Source organism: Sciurus vulgaris, assembly GCF_902686455.1.
Source record: "Sciurus vulgaris genome assembly, chromosome: 10".
NCBI classification, from domain to species: domain Eukaryota; kingdom Metazoa; phylum Chordata; class Mammalia; order Rodentia; family Sciuridae; genus Sciurus; species Sciurus vulgaris.
Genome location: NC_136470.1, coordinates 74,212,901 through 74,230,068, shown reverse-complemented (window position 1 = coordinate 74,230,068; position 17,168 = coordinate 74,212,901). Strand labels below are relative to the sequence as shown.

At 41.2% G+C, this 17,168-nt stretch overlaps 1 protein-coding gene across 22 annotated transcripts in view; it reads right to left on the bottom strand.

Annotated features, from left to right (window-relative positions):
- KALRN (kalirin RhoGEF kinase) overlaps nt 1-17,168 on the bottom strand; it is a 647,130-nt gene that overhangs the window by 394,448 nt on the left and 235,514 nt on the right. For all 22 annotated transcript variants that reach the window (XM_079156104.1, XM_079156093.1, XM_079156099.1 and 19 more), the window contains exon 6: nt 7,453-7,575. In XM_079156104.1, the coding sequence (XP_079012230.1) occupies nt 7,453-7,575 (123 nt within the window). The remainder of the gene's footprint in view (nt 1-7,452; nt 7,576-17,168) is intronic.

Below are 17,168 nucleotides of genomic sequence, written 5' to 3'. Positions count from 1 at the left end.
CAGTGTCCTACAGGTTTATCTGTTAGGTCAGTTTGGTTTACTATTTCTTCTGTTTCTTTGTTTAAGTCTTCTATTTCCTTGTTGATCTTCTGCTAATTTGCTTTATTCATTATTAAAAATGAGGCATTCAACTCTCCAATTATTACTATTGCACGATTTCTCCCTTCTGTCAGCTTCCTGCCGGAGTAACCCTTTTATCATTGAAAAAAGTCTGTCTTTAGCTATAGTTACCTTTTTTTTTAAGTCCACTTAAACACCTGTTTATGAGTGTAGCCACTCTGGCTTTCTCATGGTTGTTGTTACCATTTCTTCTCCTTCAATGAATTCAAACAATGAAATAAAATGTGTATATTGCATTGTTGAGCCTATAACAAATGAAGTGTGTGGGGGAAATCTACATGGGACAAAGGGCAATTACTCCAGATAATAACTGGATGTGTTTCCATCCTTGGCCTTTTGATCATTTTGTGTATTTGAATCTAAAGTGTGCTTCCCATGGAAAGCACAGTTAGATTTTTTTTTTTTTTTTAAATCCTCTTTGACAATCTCCACCTTTGGTTGAATTGTTTACTCCTCTCACATTTAACATCATGGCTGATAGAGCGAACTTATCTGCCATTTTATTTTTTCTGTATGTCACACATCTTTTTCTATACCTCTCTTCCTAAATGGCTTGCTTTTGCCTTAAATGAGTACTTTCTAATATCCATTTTAATATTTTTACCGATTTTTTTTTAAAGTCATTTTCTTAGTTCCAGCTCTAGAGCTTAAGATACACATCAGAATCAGCTTCTGATGAAAACTAACTGAATTCCAGTGAGACAAAGAATGCTGCTTCCAGAGAGCTTTATTCCCTTTCCCCACATTGTGATATTGTTGTTATACATGCATCTACAAATGTTTCAAAACCAACATTAGATTGTTATAATTATCCCTTTTTATAATTTCGTATCTCTTGAAGCTGCGAGCTGGTATATATTTATAGTTTTTGTTATATTAACTGCTTTATTTATCATTTCAGGATATCTTCATTTGTCCCTGTGGATTCCAGTCACTATCTAAAATTATTTCCCTGGTCCAATATAGATTTTTCTCCCACCTACCTCCTTTGTGTTCTTCTTGGAAAACATAATATTTATATATGTTACAGGCCCAGAAATATATATATATATATATATATATATATATATATATATATGCTATTATATATAATTGCTTTTGAAATCAGTTAAGAGAAGGAAAAAGAGGAAATATGCACTTCCCCTGTCTTTTATAGTTACATAATTGCCTTTACCAGTGTTGTTAGTGTAGATTTGAATTACTGTCCAGGATCACTTGCTTTCAGCACAAAGAGCTTCCTTATTATTTCTCTCTCCCAGCTCTCTCTGGTAAACTAGCAGGACTGAAGTTTAACCTATATTTCAAACAAATCTACCCATCTTCTCCCAGTTGCCTTTCACTAGATCCTCCCCATAGGCATTTTTGAGAGCACTGTTGCCTTAAATTCCACTCTCTGTTGCAAAGTCTGAGCCTTCGGGGAAAGATTTGGAGCTCTGTGTTTTATAGTATGTTTCCACCCTCAGGTGGGATCTCCAGCCATGGCTCTAGAGCTGGATTTGGGGACAGTGGTATGCTTTCCTGAGTGAGACCCCATTTTAAGAGCTGAATTCAATGGAATGGGGTGAGTAGCCTCAGGTCTTGGCTTGCTTTCCCAGCAAGGGTGTTGGGGCTCTAATATTCTCACATCAATGCACCCATGGTACAGCTGCTGTTTCCTGAGTGAGGGGGCAGAATGGAGCACCCACCTCTAGGCCACCCTCACCCAGAACAACCTCAGCAATAGATGGATTGGGGCAGAATAAGAAATGCCCTACTTAGGGGGGTAGCGTTCTAGCTTTAGCTAGGACTTGGAGGGAAAGGGACTCTGTGTTCTTGGTTGCAGACATCATGAGTGGAGTTTCCAAACTACCAAGCTGAGAGGGTAGAGGGAGAGAGGAGGTCTTGGTTCGAATACCAGAGACAAACTGTTTTTACTGAATTTTAGTAGAGTTTCCTGAATAAATGCTTCTTTATTTGTTGTATGTACTTGGGATATTCCCAGAGATTTTAAATGATTGTTTTAAGATAAATTTCACTAGTTTCAATGAAGAGCAGGTCTGTAGAGCCCCTCATGCAGACTCCTCATGAGTCTTTCAGAACTCATGATATTTTATTCTAGGGAATAATCATTTTATACATATATATCTCCATAGACCAATGGTTCTCCAACTTAAATGTACATGTAAAACACCTAGAAAACTTGTTAAAAATGGAGACTCCTAGGTCCCCAACCTTAGAGATTACAATTTCCCAGAACTGGGGTGGAAATAAAAAAGAAACCTGCATTTTTAGCATGCTCCCTAAATGATTCTTTGGAAAGAAGTTGTACTAAAACAACGAATGCACCTCAAAGAAGATTGATGATAATGTCGTTATTGTTGTTCTTTTTCAACAGATTCTGTCTACTAAGGGGTTTTGCACTCAGAGAGAGAGAGAGAGAGAGAGAGAGAGAGAGAGAGAGAGAGAGAGAGAGAGGAGAGAAGCATTCCCACAATCTAGGAATTCCATCATTTATAAGAAGTGCTGCAAAATGACAATTTAGGGCTTCCTGGAATCAATGACAGGGGACTCCAGGGTAAGATTTCTCAGAGTGGGGACCACCCTGTCTCAGAATCTTTTTTCTCTTGTACCAGATCTGACTATTTCTTGGTGCTGCCATTTGTAACCTTCCCTCAAAACAAAGAGAGAACATTACAGGCTTTGTTGGAATCAGTCTGATTTGCACATCTTCAAGAGCCAATATATGCCTCTGGTGAACAAATTAATAGGATTAAAACAGCTCTCAAGCATGCCACAGCAGAAAGGATCCCCACTGCCCAGCTGCACATTGTCATCACTAATGTGAGTCCTCACAGTTGTAATAATAGAAAATGAATACCATTTCATATTTTAAAACTCTAGACAGAAGCCATTAGCAATTTATTTTTTTCCCAAAGAACTGGTTAATTAAAATTGTAAATAAGGCTGTGCTATGTTTGTACATACTGCTGCCTTCCTCAGGAAGAACCAAACCATGGATGGCTACATGGCCACTCTATGCATACTACAACTCAACTCACTTTGGTCTGCTCACACTCAGAGGAGAAGGTCACACGCAGGGGAAGAATTTATGAGAAAGACTTCCACAACAGAAGGCGGAATTAAGAAAGAGGAGGGTCCCAGAGAGCTCAGGAAACCTGGCTATCTGAGGCACTGGGGGAGCTAGAGGATATTTTCTACTAGGTTGAGTAGGTGGGTATCATTGTTATTAATTATCATTATTGTTGTTGATTAAAAAAAAGGATTCCTCAGTGGGAACTACAAAAAATAGATTATGACAAAAATCCACAGATCAGCCAGTTTTAACGTCTTTCAGATCTGTTCATATACGTACTGAATACAGTATCACTCCCACACTCTCAGTATATTAATAGTTGGTGGGCATTATTGGTACCCAATCAGAAATAAAACCTGGTAAACTTCTGATTCTCTTCCATAATTTAATGATATGCAATTATTTCTCTATGTTATGGGCTGAACTGTATCCCACCCCAAATCATACGTTGAACCTCTAATCCCTGGTACCTCAAAATGTGACTGCATTTGGAAATAAGGTCTTTAAAGAGGTAATTAAGTTAAAATTAAGCTATTAGGGTGGTCCCTGATCTAATCTGACTGGCATCCCTATAAAAGGAGGCAATTAGGACACACAGAGAGACAATAGGGGTGCGCAAGCTCACAGGAAAAGGCCACGTGAGGTCACAGGGAGAAGGCCACCATCTGCAGGTCACAGAGAGGCCTCTAGAAGACCCAAACCTGCCAACACTTTGATCCTGGGTTTCAAAAATCCAGAATAGTGGGCTGGGGAGATAGCTCAGCTGGTAGAGTGCTTGCCTTGCAAGCACAAGGCCCTGAGTTAGTTCGATCCCCAGTACTGCAAAAAAAAAAAAAAAAATCCAGAATTGTGAGAATTTAGGTTGTTTAAGACTGTGGTATTTTATTATGGCAGCCCTAGCAGACTAATGCATTCAGTGATGATCACCTTAGCTGATTGCTAACTGAAAAAGGTACCTGATCCTGCCCCATCATCTGCACTGGCCCTTTTCTTACCCTCTGTCACAGCATTCCTTACTCTCCTGACATACTGGTTTGAAAATATGCATTTATTTGTGGGATTATATATTTAACATCTATCTTTCTACTGAACCCTCCATGGAACATAACCATCTCAGTTTTGTTCACCACCTTGTCCCCGACATGTCTGACCCTTAATTACTTGTCCAATGAGAAAAAAAAAAAAAAGAGAGAGAGAAGGAGAGAGAGAAGTCGTGAGGTTCTTAAATGTTAAATTGGGGAGGCTGACTGGTAGCCTTTAGGATTCCCTTGTATTTCTTAGAAGCTTCTAAACATTTTTTGTTCAGGTATATATTTCTCTAAGGGGAGGACCCTCAACTTTCATTAGATGTCAAAGGGGACTATGACTGTTCCCTCATATAAGAAATCATGTGCCTATTTCAGTCATAGAGCAAGATTCAATACCAAAGAAGTCATCTGAAACAAAGCATGCTACATGTATATTTATGTGCACAGATGCACGGGTTTATGCAAATGTGTGTGTATAATTTCCAAGAACAGAGACAGAAATGCCTCAAAGAGTTTGCAGAACCACGGACATCCCGCCTTCCCTAAAAAACTGATGGTTTCCTGTCGTTACTGGGCTTGAGCAGGAGCTGCTCATATTTTTGTTTCTTGGCAGCAACATTCAGTCACTCAGGTTGGCAAAAGGAGTCCATCATTCCTCCTTTCACCTGTTTGGGATGCTGCCATCCCGCTTTATAGGAATTTCTTTTTAATAACAAACCTGTAAACCTCCTAGTTAACAAAAGCACTGAGCTGTGTTTATGAAACAGAAGTGCCCAGGCAATTTTCCCAAACAACCATGGGGTTTCCCTTCATTTGCCCAACAGCTGGAGAAGAAAGCCAGCCCAGACAGCATTAAGAGGCCTCTAAGGGCTGGTGCACCCATGATGGAGGGAAGCTCCAGGATGGTCTAGAACATGCTAATTGGCTGTTGGGTATTAAATCTTTTGCCATCAGATTTATTCCCTACAATAAATCTCTTCCCTCATTTTTGTCCTAAAAATGGAGATGTCAACTGTAAATTTGTCAAAGCAAAGGTTTCCAATGTTCCACTGACTCTCAGTTATCCACACTGACAGAGGAGAGCAGTAGGGCACATAATTCAAAGTCAAGGCTCTTTCCACTTAGCTCTGTAGTACATTATTTCAAGGGGCTTCATGGCAGATTTGCCTCCCTAATTATGTTTGCCTTTGTTACTTATTAAAATGAGTTTGTCTGCCTTAGGCCCAGGCAGTTGGGTGATGTGAAGATTCTGGCACAGAATTTGTGAAACTCATCAGGAGAAATACACAAGGCATATAAATAATCAAACTTGAATAGCTTTGAGTTCACATCTTTATTCACCTGTGGTCAATGACTTTTCTCCTCTGTGACTGAAGGGATCCAGAAATGAGAAATAATTATAGGAAACTCATTGGAAGGGAATAAGTCTGTATACTTAGATGAAGACACAGACTGCTGTGGCCAAAACTGATAACACAACATTCATAATTTCTGTCTAGTCTCACAACCTTTTCTTCAGCGACAGTGATCTTTCTGTGCAAATCCCATGATGTTCATCTGTACCTAACACCCTCTGTGGCTATGTTAGTCATTAGGGCTGCTCACAACTATACTGAGCTTCCTTGTCAACATGTGGTGGACTGTCTGTTCCCAGTCACTTGAAGTTAGATGTGGTGGTGTGATTGGCATTGGCCAATGAAATGCACATGAAAGCCAGAGGAACGTGAGCAAATGTGTCACTTCTAGGAGGAAGATTTCAAAACCAGCAGTGATTGACTCCATGCTTTGTCTAGCAAAGCAAATGGCAGCACTGGAAATGGTGGCTGCTCCATCAGGTCCTGTCCTTGGGTGACTGTGATGAGCAGACCTCTCCCTGGCTTGTGATAGGTATGTGGTAGAAGCAAAAAATCAACTGTTAGTTTTACCCACTGAGATTTTAAAAAGTTCTTAGTTAACTCACCATAATTTTATCATTGTACATATCAAACTACAACATGATTGCCTGGATTTTTCTTTCTCTGACTAGACACTGAAAACAAGGCCAGAATTATTTCTTTGGCAGTGTGTTAAGTCCAGGGCATATTTAAATCGACCTGGTAGAAAATGGAGCTTTCTTCCTTCTTGGCCTCTGCAACCCTCTGGGTTTGTGTTTCACACCTGATTCACATTGCTGATTTCAATGGTAAGGTGTCTTGGGTTTTCAGATACATGGGGAATGACAGAGCTATTCTTCTGCACCAAAAGTATAAGATGGAAGAGCTGGCAGAGGGGAGGGTGGTGGGTACATCCAGGAACATTTAGGCTGCAGGCATTGGAATACAATGGGTTTAAAGAGCAGACAGGATTTCAAAATAAAGCCTTGGGGGCATCCATGTGGAAAAAAATAATACCCCAGAATATTAGGTTTATGAGGCTTCACACATGTCATGCAGACTAGACTCCTACATCCTCATCAGTATCATAATGCCAGCACTTATTGATGACTTTCCAAGTGCCAGGTACAAGCCTAACTACTTTACAATTAACTCCTTGATTCAAACTACCTATCTTATAAGATAGTTCCTATTATTTACATTTTACAGATAATGAGCTGAAGTACAAAGAGGTAGGTTCCCATGGCCACACAGCTAGTAAACAGCCTTCTCTGAATTCTGCAGCTGATTGAACACTCCCCACCATAGAAAGCTCATTAATTCCCACTGCATCCCACTCTGGCCCAAGGAGCCCTGAACTGCCTCCCCCCTCAAACAGCCATGCCCTGGATGTTCCTGCCTCCTAGTCCAACACACACTACTCCCTTCTCTCCAAAGTGGTACTTCAAATATTTGAAGGCAGCAGTCATGTGTTCCACAGGGTTCCTCTTCCCATTGTAAACAGTCCCAACTTACTCAACCCTTTCCAATATGCCACAGCTCTTCACCATCCCAGCTCAATGACTCACATGATGGGGACCAAAAATGACAGAGAAGTCAGTGGAGTGGAGCCAGTGACTCGCCCTTCTGCTAGTCTTGTGCTGAGCTAATGCTTCCTACCACCCCAAGCACATTCCTTTTATAGTGTAAAGTCAGGTCTAAAATCTGCTCCAGGAAATGCTGGCTGGCCACATGCCTTACACATCACTCTATCCTCATGAGCAGACCACTGAAGAGTCCACCAGTTCAAAGCTCCTCATTCTTACTCAGGTCTGCCCCAGCACCCCAGAGGCAGGCTGAGAACGGGCCCCCTGCTCACCATGGAGTTCATGGCGAAGTGATTGTGCTGCGTCTGGAGGTCTAGGGCGTGCTGGTAGCTGACTCCAATCTCTGTATGGCTCTGGAGAAACAACTCCTTGTTGTGGCTTATCCAGTCGAACATCTAGAGGGGACAAGAAGGTATAGAGTAATCAGAAGGGTTGTGAGTTCAACAGGACAAAACGTTCAAAGTTATTGAAAGGGAAGAATCAGTCCTCTTGCTGGTGGCTGGTGAGAACCAAGCAGCACTCACAGTGCTGGGGCAGGTGACCATCAGGTGGCTCAGGAGAACCTTCACTTGTGGCATAAAGACCCACCTCTGAGTCTTCTTCAGAGTCAAAGAAGAAAAGAGAAAACGAGTGAGGGAATCAAGGAGATGTGGAGTAAACTATTTAGTCTCTGCAGCTACTGCCTTTGGAAAACCTTTGGAAATCCTCAAAGCGGTCCCATGCTTGCTTTTTGGAGAGATGCTGTAGGGGCAAACTGGGAGGCCTAATCTATTCCTGCCACACTAATAAAAGAGAAAAGCCCTCACAGGAAGCAACAAGGGCACCCTTGCACACGCCTGCCCCATGCTGCTCTCTCCTACCACACACATTGCCAGGTTCTAGAATGGCACCCTGCACCTTGCAGCTAAAGGTGCCATTGGAGGAGCTGCCTAAAGACAGGATAAAAAGCTATGTGGGGGAGGGGGTGGATAGTGGGTTCCACTTTAGATGTGCTATATTTGAGAGGTTTATGAAAGTTTCAGCAGATGTGTCCTGTGAACAGTTAGATTTATGTGTCTGGAGGTCAGAGAAAGACATCAGGGCTGTAACAACTCATGCCTAGGTATAAAAACATCACCTTCTGAAAGCAAATGTGCATGATTTGGAGATTTTTCTCCCTCTTTTACTCCCGTCTGAATTACTCAGGACACTTCCTTCTATCTACACTGACAATAAAGAAAGGATAAAAGTATCATCCTTCACTTTTTATTACCAGAGGATTTGTTCCAGACTGGCCTCCAGTAAGAGGATAGGTCGATTCCTGTGTTGTGTACACCATTCTATGTCCACCAGTCATGGCTGGCCTTCATCACAGGCACTGGGTCAGGAATTTTTTTTTTTTTCTTTAACTATTATTAAGGACAAGGGGAAAAGGAAGACAGGCACCTCAGGAGTTTAGTGTATTCTGTTTCTGTGATTTTTGATCTGTAAAACTCTGCCTCCTAACCCCATTTCAAAATAATTTCTCACTGCTTTTCCTTATTGACAAAAGAATCAATAAAGTTAATGAAAATCTGAAATGCCTGAAGTCCTTGGAACTTGTGATGAAAAGTGCTCATTCTATATCCTTTCTTGGATATCTCACTGGCCCAGAAGTGACCTTCCCTGTATTTTCTGTTAAATGACTATTTAGATATGCAAATAAGTGACTGAGTTTTGTGCTAGCACCAGAATGATTAGATTGCTCAGCACCAGGTCCCTGCTGGACTACAGAGCAGGGAGAGCTGGACACAGGCCAAGCAGGGTGGAAGGCTATGCAAAATGACTGGAGAGAGTGGAAAGTAGAGTGGCGACCGCACACCTCACTGCATCAGCTCCTTACAGAAAGAGGTCTGCACCCATCCCATTCACCCGATTCCATGCTCTTCATTTGAAGCACACGAGTTTTCTCACTGCTAACTGGGCATTCTGACAGAGTTCAGTTTGTTCAGGAGGTGATGCTCCAAAAAAGTGACTCGTGTCTGAGGCAGAGAGAAAAAGACCTGCTCTGGGGACTGGATGGTCTCCTGTGATACAGTATCAGAATCAGCATTTCTCCAAGATGACTGCTTCCTAAGGGACAATTACAAGACCTCCCTGGGTATACACTTGCTACCTACTTATATATAATTCCCACACCTGGGAGAATGGCTGCCAGCAAGTGTCACGGTCATTTCTGTATTCAAAGGAACAGGCTACAGAGACACATGTGTGCATGTACATGTGTATGCAGTCAAGTGGGATGAGAAATAGACTGGTTCCCAGCCCCGCTCTGTCACTAACCTCCATGACAGGATAGGGAAGTCACTTCATTTCTGGGCTTCTCCTGGTTTGCAAAGGATAACGATTCCCAGAATATAAGTGAGGACCCTGGCATACAATATGCTCAGTAGGGAAACCCATGGAATGTGTGTGTGTGTGTGTGTGTGTGTGTGTGTGTGTTTTCATTCAAAATAAAAAATATTTTATTGAGTCTCCAGGATCACAAAGTATGTGTATTGCCATAACTTACAATGTTTCCAACTTTTGGGAAAAAAAAAAAAAAAAAAAAAGAACTGTCAGTGAGAAAACTGGCATCCTTTTACAGAAAGAGAAAGCAACTTCTTAGTCTCTGCCCTGACATTTGTTGGGTGCTTTTGAGTTCAAAACATCCATTCACATACATCCCCAAAATAGCCCCACACAGGTATTATCATCAGGCCCCCTTCACAGACTGGGAAAGAGGTTCAGAGACATGAAGCCCAGAGCCCACAATTCATTCATTCTACCCAGTGCCACAATCCCAGGGTGTCTGTGAGCCAGGCTCTTGGGACTGTCCTGCTTCCTGCTCATCGGGCTGTTAAGACCTCATCTGCCTGGGCTCCACGAGTCAGTTACGCCCCCTAAGAGTGGCTGCCAAGGCACTACGGTGCTTCACTTACTTGGGGCCACCCACTCACCAATCCTCATCACTGCAGCCTCTGCTGCTACCCCATCAGGAAGGACTGCAGGAGCCTGGGGCAGTTGATTCAAACAGCTCCCCCACTTTTTTTTTTTTTTAAATACATACTTACTGAAAGAATAAATGAATGAATGAGCAAAAGAGTTGGGCATAGCCTCTAGGGTTACTAATGTGCACAGTAGTGGACCCTTTCCAAGCTCCTTCCAGTTAGGATACTTGATGGTTTGATCTATTTGAATTTGGTTCACTGGAAGACACTTGAACTAGACTGACCCAAAGGTGGAAAGAACAAAAAAAATCTAAAAACTTCTCCATAGTGTTTTCAAATTTTTGGATACATCTTTCTTTTTTGAGATGTTATAAGTGTTGAGTTCAATAAAACGTAATATAACCAAAAATATTTAAGAGGAAAGCTCAAGTCTACAAAATGAAATTGAATCTTTTTGTCTGAAACCAACATAGTTTTGTCTCATTAAGTAGACAGATGTTACATGTGAACTACTTGAGAATTTTTTCATGCTTTATTTTTAACTAAGCTAAGTAATTTTTTTTTATGCTGGCTGAAATTAAGAAAAAATATACAAATGTGGTTTTTAATAAATAGTAAATGTTAAAGGAGTCTATTTAAATGCAAATTAGGAAAATAAACAGAAACATTTCCCTCCTTTTTCTTTTAAAGATGGGGATAGTTGAAAGATTATTATTGTTCTTTTTTTAATGAAGCACAAACTATTTCATAGAGCAAAAATATTAAGTAAAGATCTTGTGTTTATGTTCCTTCATTTGCCAACTCTAACAAGAGCATCTGATTTAGATTTTTAACTTTTAAACCACCTTAGTATCTATGACTAGTATTTTATACTCTAATTACAAATTACATTGGTATTGTAAATGTTGATATTCAGCTTTGATGAACTAAGAGGACAGAATATCCAGTGGACTTCTTTTGCTCAGTATCAGTTGGGATGGTGCCCACATTCTGTGTGTTCCCTGCTTGACCCATCCCCTGTAAGGCACCAGCACCCTCTGTGCAGGTGAATCTTGCTATGTCTAGGAAACAAGATATCCAGTCAATTCTGAAATAAAACCTATGAATGCTAGAGTACAAAGAACAGAAAATTCGAATCAGCACAGGCTGCTGCATAAATGTTGACAAATTTTATCATTGATCTGAACCTAAGTTCCTTATCTGTAAAAAGGGGGAAATAATTTACTCTATTTAAACCTTAGGGAGATTCAAAGAAGATAATAGGAAAATGCTTTGTAGAGTATTACATACATGATGGATTTTTTTAAAGCCACAGATGAGCATACTATTGCACGTATTACCCAAATGTTTTTATTTAAAGCACAAAACAGATGAAAGGTGTGGATTTAAAGTTGTGGCATTCATGATAGTCGTAAAAAGTCACAATAGGCTAATGGGAATCACACCTGCAGCTTGTATACAAACACTCTACAGCCCACCCATCCAAAGAGGCACCACCAGGATGATGAGAGAGTGCTGCACAGATGTGGCCCATAGATACCCATCCATCACACTCTCAGAGGCACTGTGGATGTCTTTGCCCACACAAAACTCAGAGGTTTTTACATTCTCTCAGGGTTCTGCCCAAGGGCTCTCGTATCTTCCTTCTGTTTCTGTGTGGTATGACCATAGAGCAAAGATCTTAAGTAAAGAGCTTGTGCCTTACAAAATCTTATCGCCTCCTGCCTTGCTCCCAAACTCCCCTTTCCCGCCGTCTCTGCCACTCCCCTCTATTTTTGCTATTAGATACTCAGTCCCTTTGGCCCCTAACAGTTTTTCACTTAGTAGATGCCTGTTATAATACAGTTTTTTTCTGTAATCCTCCTGGAATTAGTATATAAATAATTAGTATGTAAATAGCTCAGTAGAATCTTTCTGAGCATGACCCAGAGATGGAACCCTAAAATGAGATGGCAGAGGGGTTCTAGAAAAAAGGAGAAATACTCTAAAAATAGAAACAGGTGAGAACCAAGGGCACATTTCCCTGACTTCACAATTCTGATTTCACAGGAACTCTGAGTGACCCTGTGAGTTGACCTTGTGCAAACAGGGCAACACACAGACCTTATATGTATGCTGTGGAATCAGGATACTGGTTTTCAACTATCCACTCTCCTAGGACTGCATTTCCAAAACAGAGAGAGAGAGAGAGAGAGAGAGAGAGAGAGAGAGAGAATATGAATGAATGGATGGGTATCTATGGACCACATCTGTGCAAAATGTGAATCTAGTTTCCAAATTCTAAGAATTCCTCACTGCAAAGAGTTCATACTTCATCCCTCCTGTATCCTGCAAACCTTGCAGGCTGTCAAGGATCCCAGGTTCTGAAACCATCATCATTACAGGCAGGGGAGACAGCTGGGACATGGGCCGAAAGGCCATAAGTATAATAAGTGTCTATTGAAGGACAGAAGGTGCTCTGGGCTCTGTTTTCCTTTATGCTTTTGGCATATCAGCCTACATACTTTTACATATTGTATATTTAAAAAAGCTGTTTCATCTTTTGTCATAAATCTTGTCTGCTCCAGGGAGCTCAGCCTGGTTACCTGTGGGACACCATCATTATTTGCTCAGTAATCAGCCAGGATGCCAAACAATCTCACGAACCCATCCGTATCTCTGATCTGTCAATCTCAGAGCACATTCTTTCACTTTCCAAATCCAAATTTCTTAAATCTCAATGTCCATGAGATCACACATTGCTCATAATCTAGAACAGTCCTAATTTCCATGTAACATAGACAGATATCCCACTGTGAGCTAAGGGTTACCAAGGCGCCTTTCCCTTCTGCATGGTAATCTGACCTGCAGTTAACATCCAAGTTCTGTTTCCTTGAAAACAGATGAAGATGGTATGGGCCAACATGTTATTAAATCATGGTAAAAACACCCCCTGATTGTCAAATTGTACCTGGACTGAGAGGAATCATGAATCAAAAATTAATATGTGATGGGAACACTATTACTTGGGCTTCCCTGAGTGTGGTGACACTTGGAACTGGCCTGTCCTCTGCAGAGACCCTGAAGTTGTGCCAGTGGAGTTATTGTAAGACTGGTTCTCATGGGCATGGATATTTTAAGGGGCAGTGGTGCTTGCAGGTCTTACCTCTTTGCACCTAAACTCAGCTGCTGTAGGGACAGCTCTGCTGGGCAGCTATGGATCCCATCTCATGCCATTCTCAGAGGGTCAGCACCAAAGGTAGACCACAGGGTCTTGTAAGCCTGCACATTTAGTAGAGACTAAGAAGACTAAGACTCCACAGTCAGTGTTGCAACTGTATTTCAGAGTCAAATTATACTGACAACAGCACTGTATTTCTCCCTGTCTTCCCTTTTTCCATCTTTTCTCATTTGTAGTTTCTGTCCATAACAGCATTAATAATAATAGTAGCAACAATGATCTTACCGGTTAATATTTGTTACATGTTCACTGTGTGCCAGTCACTGTTCTAAGTACTTATGTTAACTCACTTAATCCTCCTATTAACCTCATAATAGTCCCCTCAATATTAACTTATAATATTATCATCTCCATTTTACAGATTAGAAAACTGAGGCACAGAGAGGTTAATTATGCCAAGTGGCAGTATAGAGATTCAAATGCACGAGGTCTAGTGCTAATGTCAGTTCTCTTAAGTTTGAGGCTACACCTTCCAAGGAGCTCAAGATTTACTCAGTCTCTCCTTCCCTTCATCTTCCATCTTTCTGAAGTGGGTTCTGCCCCTGCTGCCCTTGTTTTGCCTCCACTGGCTTCTTTTTCTTCCTTGAGCCCTTGCAGTATGGTCTGCTTTACTACTTTCCTAAGTCTACACCCACAATGAAAATCAGGCACCTTCTAGTTCCTGTGTTCTCTATTTCAGCAGTGCGATCTCATATCAGAATGGGATACAGTCCTTTCTGACAGTCCACCCTGGCTGGCCCTCACGGCCAGGTCATTGTCCATGACAGGCCATCTGGCTGCAGACATGATGAGCTTCTCCCCAGCTTGCACGGTCTCTGCCAAACATCAAATTCTCTCAGAGAAACCAATGCTTGCACACACTCAAACTCTCTTCCTTGACACCTCATGTCTAGTTGTGGCATGACAAAAATGATAGGAACACCCAGATTTTGAAAGTTCACCAATCTTCCAATCCTACAAGGACTTATCTGAACTTGCTTCCCGTTTTCCTGGCTGTCCTTCCTTCCACAGCTTCCTTTTGGGTCCCTCACTGTCTCATGGTAACAGTTGAAAGACCAGACCTTAGCCCTCTGCCCTTCATTCATGAGATCCTGTATACACGAAAGTTCAGGCAGGCTCAAAACTTGTACAATGCCAATTTTATTTTCTACTTCATGTGCCTAACCCTGTGCCAGCACATCCATAGTTTATCTCACATAGTCCTTGTAATAATGCTACATCAAGGGTACTATTAATTTCAGTTTAAACATGGTGAATATTCAAGTTGGTAAATATTCAATATAAAGTCGACCTTTGACACATCCTAAGCTTTGAATCCAGGGCTTCATCAACTGTGAATCAAAAATATTTAGAAAAAAAAAAAAGCAAAACAAAACAGTGCACCTGTCCCAAACATGTATGGGTTTTTTTCCTTGTCCATTATTCCCTAAACAGTGCTTTATAACAAGTATTCACATATTGTTTACATTGTTTTATATATTATAAATAACCTAGAGATGACTTGAAGTATTTAGGTGATAACATGCAAATATTATATTATTTTATACAGGGATTTAAGCATCCTCAGATTTTGGTATCCTCAGGAATTCCTAAAACCAATCCACTATAGATGCTGGAGGATGACTGTAACAGGTGAAGTAAATTGCCCAAGATCACCCAGTTTCTAAGTGATGAAGATAAATTTAGAATCTAGTGTCCATCTGAACCTACGTCCCAGGCAATTTCCTGTTTCAGGATGCCCTCCAGCCATAACTTCTCAGGTAACTGACAAGAATGAATATGTGCCAGGGTCTTCATGGTGAGCTTTGCACACATTACCTCAATTCTTTAATAGTCCTAAGAGGTAACAGATGCCATTATTGCCATATTTTTCTAGGTAAAGAAACAGATCCAGAGAAATCAAATAACTTGGGCAAGATCATTTGGTAAAGGTCACTCAAATCTAGGTTTGCATGACTCCCAAATCCATGCTTTTAAACTGCCATTAAATTGTTTCCCAAATATACACCACATAAATCTCAGACTATTTCTAGTCACATGGCGTCTGTAGATTCACTGTGAACACATGGTGCCTACGGACTCAACAAGAATGTGCTCCTGATGTTCCACCTACATCCCAAGCTGCTGTGTCTCTTCTATCCAAATGATCACCTTCTCCTGACTTCCTGCATCTTCATCCCATCCCCCAGAATCCATCTTCTTATTTCTTTACTCAAATACTCCCTTTCCTGAAATACACCTTTTACTTTCCAATACTGTTTCTGCTACCTGGAATCCCAATGTCCATTTCACCCCAGATAATTTGTTCAAACCCATAATTTTGCTCCCCTTGTTGTTTGCTGGTTCAGAGATGGGCAGGTCTTAGCCAGCATGAACTAAAAAATTGAGGAGATTTGCTTGGGGTTTCTGGGGAAGAGAAGCCAGTGTCTATGCAACTCTCTCTCTCCTTCCTTTTCTCCCTGTCTTTCTCCACCTTCCTCACTGGGTTAAACAATGAAGCCTGTTGCTCTTTACCACGAGTACTCATGAGGGGAAACAGCCTCAGAATGAAGCTCTCAGCAGAAGAGTGAGATGGAAAAAGAGCCTGTTCATGAGGACAGGCTCATCCTGCACTGACTCATCTATCTTGAAGCTCAAGTTGCCTCTGAATGTCCACCTCAACTTGAAATGGTATATTTCCTTGATATTAAAGCAGTCTAAGTTCAGTTTTCTGTTTCTTGCATCCCAAAACATCCTAACCCAAATAGCCATATGCTCATGATGGTGAGTATGATAGTTCATTCACTTCCTGAGCACTCACTGTATCCCATATGTTGGGTTAGAGACTGATTATGAAAAATTAAGGCCACCATCTAGCAGGGAAACAAATGTATTCACTATTCTGTTAATTTTAACAAAATGTGGAAAGTATTACATGAGGTATAGGCATACTGTAGGCTGACAGCAGAGGAGCCGTTGGTCCAATTTGGTAGAGATAAGGTGGAAGAAAACATGGCTGGCTTCCAGAAAGTAGCAACATCTGAACAACACTTGAAAGACAACAGGATTTAGCCAGGCAGAGTAGATGGAGAAGGCTCCTTTTTTTAATCTGATTTTTTAATTTGTTCTAACTAGTTATACATGACAGTAGAATGCATTTTGACACATCATACATAAAGGGAGTACAACTTCTCATTCTTCTGGTTTTACGTGATGTAGACTTACATGGGTCATGTAGTCATATATGCACATAGGGTAATAATGATCAATTTATTCTACTATCCTTACTGCCCTCATACTTGCTCCACTCCTTTAACTCCCCTCTGCCTAATCCAAAGTACCTCTATTCTTCCCTAGCCACCTGGCCCCTTCCTTATTGTGAATTAGCATTCACATATGAGAGAGAGAGAGCTGGAGAATATTATGCTAAGTGAAATAAGCCAACCCCAGAGAGGGCATCTTAATGAAAGAAAATCCCTTGAGCAAAGGCCCAGGAGCTTAAAGCAACAGCATGAAGAGATAGGGAGGGACCAGGTCATAAGGGGTGGAAGCTGAAAGGCAAGGAAGTGGGTCTTTATTTGATAGCAATAGGGAACCCCTGAATAGGAGGATAAGGTTAGATTTACTTTTAGCCCTGAACTGGGTGTCTACACACACACACACACACACACACACACACATTATTGCAAAGAGGAGTCTAAGCCAGCCCTGATATCACAAAACAAAATCAACTAGCACAGACTTCTCACTGACTGACTTGTCTCTGCCTCCACACCCTCCGCCTCCTTTCTCCTCTCCATCCTGTTTCAAACCCTGCAATGTCTGGGGCAAAGATGAGGAT